Source organism: Miniopterus schreibersii (assembly GCF_964146895.1).
Source record: "Miniopterus schreibersii genome assembly, chromosome: X".
Taxonomy (NCBI): domain Eukaryota; kingdom Metazoa; phylum Chordata; class Mammalia; order Chiroptera; family Miniopteridae; genus Miniopterus; species Miniopterus schreibersii.
Genome location: NC_138104.1, coordinates 70,376,613 through 70,381,444, shown reverse-complemented (window position 1 = coordinate 70,381,444; position 4,832 = coordinate 70,376,613). Strand labels below are relative to the sequence as shown.

Genomic DNA, 4,832 nt, shown 5'->3' with positions numbered 1-4,832 from the left:
TAAATAATGGAGTCAAAGTAAGCCAAAAGGCAGGCTAAGCAGTTTTCCCTGGGCTTCACCTCAACGCTACACACAAATGATTCCAGGGGACAACTGGGCATTTTATTTATTAGAGTGAAGAAGACAAGCTGCGGGCTCAGCCAACTTGAGAGAGCATTCTGAGTCTATAATGGGCTGAGCCCTTCCTCAGACACAGCTGCTTGTATCCTTGAAGGAACCTTGTTGGGCCCTAATTGTTAGTTTACTGTTTATGACTTTTCTCAAGTGGGCCAGAAATAAACATTTTTATAACATGAATCATCTGAAATGTATAACCAGCGAATTTAAACACAGAAAGCAATAAAAACATGAAGATCAAACAAGACAGCTGGTTGAAACTGGATCATTGGTGACTTGCAGGTATTTGCCAGAATAAACTGTATGATCTATTAAAAAACCTAAAACCTGCTATGGTGAGGTGGGCTTGATTGTGCCTCTCTTGAGGCAAACAGCTTCAGGTCATATTGGGGGGAGAATGAAGATGACTTAACCTTACTTTCAACTCCTGGAAGCTCCCTGCTTCCCGATCCTCCTGCTATTCATGGAGTTTGGTAAATACAGGCATTGAGGAGTCATCAGAACTTTTCTATTATGGGCAAGTGCATATTTTAGTGAGGTGAGTAAACCAGAAAGAGGGTTTTTGAGAGGAACTTCCATGGCGGAACTGGGGAAAGGCAAGGAGAGGAAGAGAAGGGTCATGTGTCCAGACGCCGTATCTCTAAGGGATTTTACTGGGGTTACCTCATCCTCTCCCCAACAACCACTATACCTATATGGGGCAATACAGAGTCCAAGGAGTTAGTTAAACCAAGCCACAAACTCCAGCCTGACTTCCCCATGCCATCTAGCTAACCTGGAAACACAGATGCACAAACTTCTATCACTATTCCCCATGTGCTTGGGGTGGGCAAATCTGGCCAGGAGTTCCCTGTGAAGAGTCAGTAGCCACCTTGTTGGGATATAGCCAACAAATGAGGCCTCTGGGGGCAGCAGACCTCAATTTGGTGGAGCACTGGCTGGAGCCACCTGTCGTTTCAGGCAGCTACTGAGAGAAGCATGGACTGTCATGCTCCACGTTCTGGAGAGAAACAGTAGGTACAATCCTCTGATGCCTCTCCTCTGTAGGGAGGCAAGGTACAGCCCAGCCAGGGACAGGACAATGAAGGGACTGATGTACATGGCTTCTGCAAGGTTCATTTTTTGTGCATAAAATACTTTCCAAATGCAGTGGCCCAGCTTTTAAGTTCTGAGAGCCCCACTGACCCAATCCCCACAGAAATTGTTTATACGGTGTAGGGTAAAGGAACGAAGACCTTCAGGTCCCTGATTTACTACACCTGGGTCCTCTGGGAAATGTGAGGCCACCCACAGCCACATGCTTAAGTGCACAGTGTCAGTGTGTTTAGGCTGAGGGTTGGGGGCTCTGCTTTGCAGTTGTGGCATGAATTCCCTGAAATAAAAGTTTCAGGTATAAACTTGGCTCCTGTTTAACCCTTGAGTCATCCCTATCAAAATATCCACCTGGTTTCTTTGAAAGTTGCCACATCCTTTGTGCACAGAGCCAGGGACAGCGATGTGGATACTGTCGGAAGTCCAAGTTTTTCCTGGGCCTTGCCATCTCTCATGAGTCCCACTCCCCACACCTTTTTCTGTATTCTCACTGCCTTGGTCAGTCTTTCTTCTTAGAGTTCCTCCTTCCTCAGTATCCCTGGCCCTTGGCCCCTCATACATGCATAGCCTCTCCCCAAATCCCTGCCAACTTTGTCTTTCTCCCTTGCTCTGGACCCCTTCTGAGCTTTTTCTGTGCCCCTCTCCACTCAATTTATTCTGTCTGTTTTCCTCTAAGCGCCAAGGTCTCCCTCTCCCTCTGTTATTCTTCACCACCTCCCAGTTGGGTGCCTCCCCCTCCTAAGACATCCCTCCTCCCAGGGAGCCCCTCCATTTCTGGCCCCTCCCCACTTCTTCCTAAGCAGTCACTTCTCCTTTCCCCTCCCCCCACAGCCCACCTCTGGTTTCTTCTCCTCCCTCCTCCCTAGACTAGGCCAGCTAAGTCTTACTCCATTTTTAGATGACTGATTAGATACTAGCTGAACTTTATTCACAGCCTGAATTTACAGCTGTCCCTTCCTTTCATGCCCCATCCACCAAACATACCCAATCTGTTTAACATGATAAAGTCCTTACACACAGCAAGTCATGTCCACACACATTTGTATTTTTCAGAACAAATCAACAGTTATGCTGGCATTGGTGTTGGTTGGTAGGGACTCTAAAGCTTTCTGTACATTAAAAAGGTACATTTTTTGTGTGTCTCTAAATCATAATTTGCCTCCACAAATGTGGCAAAGTATACCCTAACAGTTAGGACTTTTTTACCAAATCATAGACATAGATATGGAAATCATCATCAAACTTGATGAAGTACACAGAAGGTTTGGCTTTGACTTGGTGAATGACCTTGCCTGTCCTTTTGGAGCCATCTTCTTTGGTATATTCCACATGTTTGCCTATCAGGCCATCTACAACTCCTTCTGGCTCCCTCTCTGCTGGAGGAGACTTACTGGACTCTGGAATGATACGAAGGTCTCCTTCTTTATAGTCATCTAGAAGCTGGTACATGTACAAGACAGGATCTTTCTCATAGGTAATATAAAACCAGGCTTTCATGATTGGTGCTTGCGCTAGGACCATCCCTCTCCATTCATCCTTAGAACCATGCTCGCCCTCAAAAATATGTTCCACAGCTTTACCAATTATTGTATTTGCAAGGCGCACATCTCTTACTCGAGAAAATGGCACCTTATCAGGAAGGATTTTAAGCTTTAAAATCCTTTCATCTCTGTGAAGTTCCAGTCCATAGACACAGTCAATTCCATCATATTTCACCAGATAAAGAGAGGGATTTATAGGCACCTGATCCAGAACGGTTCCTTTCCACTGGGTGATGGGCTCGTCGCCTTCCTTCCATCCGTGTGAAATTCTGCAGCCCACGATGTTCCTGCGGGGCTGGGATGAAGGTCTGCCCCTCTGTTTCTTTTGAGAGGTTTTTTTCTTCCTCGTATTTGCAGATCCGGTGTGGTGACTGACAGCTTCCCTGGTCTCCTGCCCTGCAGCTACCTTTTTGTGAGGAGTCTTCATACCTGCAAGGGAGGAAAGAGGCTAGGAAGAAACATTTAGTGTATTATAGCATGAATTATTTTTCTCTATCACAAAGTCGCTGTGCACCAGGTACCTTGCTGCCCAAATTATTCAGAAATGTCCAGCAGGAATGCTCGCTACTAAGATATTATTGGATGCTTGCCTACAGTGCCCTCCCTCCAGGCTCCTTTGGCTGTGCTAGAGTTTTAGAGAGGTGGTGGTTGTTTTGATTGAGGCCCCAGCAACAGTGATCAGGCTCCTTTGCATAATGCCTGATCCTCTGTTGTTATCCTAGAGTACTTACACCAAACACAAATATTCACCATTTCTTAGATTCCACCTCATTTCTTCATTTCCACTAATGTAGTCCACATGTCCCTTGTCCATCGTAGTCTGCACTTCATCCCTCTTAATTACCATAATGATGCCTTCCGCCTGGTGTTCTTGTCTCTCTCCTTCATCTCCTTCCTATTCATTCCCATTTCCCTGCTGAGTGCCCACAACAAACCCATTTCCTTTTCTAGCCACCTTTGTACACCATCCAGGTGCTTTTTGGCTCCCCGTCCCATCTCCAGTCTCCAAGTCACTCTTCTCATTCTCTCTCCTGTCCCATCCCAGCACCGACCCCAATTGTTCTGCCTGACACAAACCAACCCCCATCCTCCAGCTTTCTAGTCCAGTGCCCACCTCCCCGCGTCCGGGGATCGCGGGCTTCAGGTGCCCAAATAGAGGACACCTCGCTGCTGCCTTAGCTGTGAACCTGTGACGAAAGTGGATCTGCAGACGCCGAGCCGCGAGCTCCCAAGAGTTGGTTGGGGAGGATCCGTAGATGAGGAGCGTGTCTGGGAGGGCGTGCCGGCAGGCGAAGAGGATGGCGCCTGTGTCTCCAGCACTGTGCTCACGGACCCTCTGCCTCGCAGTCCGCAGCAGAGGCCCCTCTGCCACATCGGGATCCCACCAGCCGCTACTGCAGCCGTCTCCTCCCCCACTCCGTAGCTCAGCTTCCTGCCAGGAGAGAGGCCTCCCCTTCCTGCCAAACAACGTGCGCTCCCCTCCCCCAAGTCTCACGCCCACCTCAGCCCTGGGCTCCGGCAGCGCTACTCTGCTCCCCGGCCCGCCCCCTTTCAAAATCAGGCGCAGCCTAACCCACAACCCCCCTACCTAACCACTTAGCGTCCTATTCTCCAATTCAGGGCCCCCAAGGTCCCCACCCCCGCCCCACCCCCCACCTTGGTGCCCCAGCCCCATCTGCTTTCCATCTTCTAGGAATTCGCCCTTTCTTTTCCCCTGTGCTTTTCTGGAGTTACCGAAACCTTCCTTTCCTGTCATTAAAAGGGATTTGTGGTAGCATAGGAGAAATGCTCTAGTGCTCAAGCTGCCATCTTGACCCAATCAATCTCTAGGTAAATTTTACTCTCTGGTCATTTCCAGACTTTACTTTTTGAGGATAATTTTTTTCTTTTTCCTTTCTTTCTTACCGCTTGAAAAAAGAATTGCATACACAATGTGAATACTGTAAAATTCAGAAAATTCACTTGAAAATAATCTACCCTAAATCCACTTCTCATTCACCTGGGCTCACAGTAAAATATTAGCACTCATTATTTCCTTTGCTTTTTTTTTCTTTCTAATCTCTTAGAAATCTGAGATCATTT

The 4,832-nt window shown here is 47.6% G+C and overlaps 1 protein-coding gene across 4 annotated transcripts; it reads right to left on the bottom strand.

The window, feature by feature from the left end:
- Positions 1–2,233: 2,233 nt before the first annotated feature.
- Positions 2,234–4,181, bottom strand: LOC308550749 (spindlin-2). Of its 4 annotated transcripts, none has more exons than XM_081124899.1 (2): positions 3,865–4,181; positions 2,234–3,198 (listed from the first exon to the last, which is right to left on the bottom strand). In XM_081124899.1, exon 2 carries the CDS (start codon positions 3,175–3,177, stop codon positions 2,401–2,403), a length of 777 nt encoding a protein of 258 aa, XP_080981025.1. In that variant the 5' UTR covers positions 3,178–3,198; positions 3,865–4,181; the 3' UTR covers positions 2,234–2,400. The 4 variants fall into 4 exon arrangements, with proteins under 4 accessions (XP_080981025.1, XP_080981026.1, XP_080981024.1 ...); XM_081124900.1 differs by having other exon boundaries at positions 2,234–3,179; positions 3,865–4,171; XM_081124898.1 differs by having other exon boundaries at positions 3,501–4,152.
- Positions 4,182–4,832: the final 651 nt, after the last annotated feature.

Excerpts from the sequence above, each read along its gene's own strand:
- LOC308550749 (XM_081124897.1), bottom strand. The coding sequence starts at position 3,597 with ATGGTAATTAAGAGGGATGAAGTGCAGACTACGATGGACAAGGGACAT. Across the intron at positions 3,180-3,500 it reads GAGGTGGAATCTAAGAAATG|GTATGAAGACTCCTCACAAA; the intron begins GTGAATATTTGT and ends CCTCCCTTGCAG.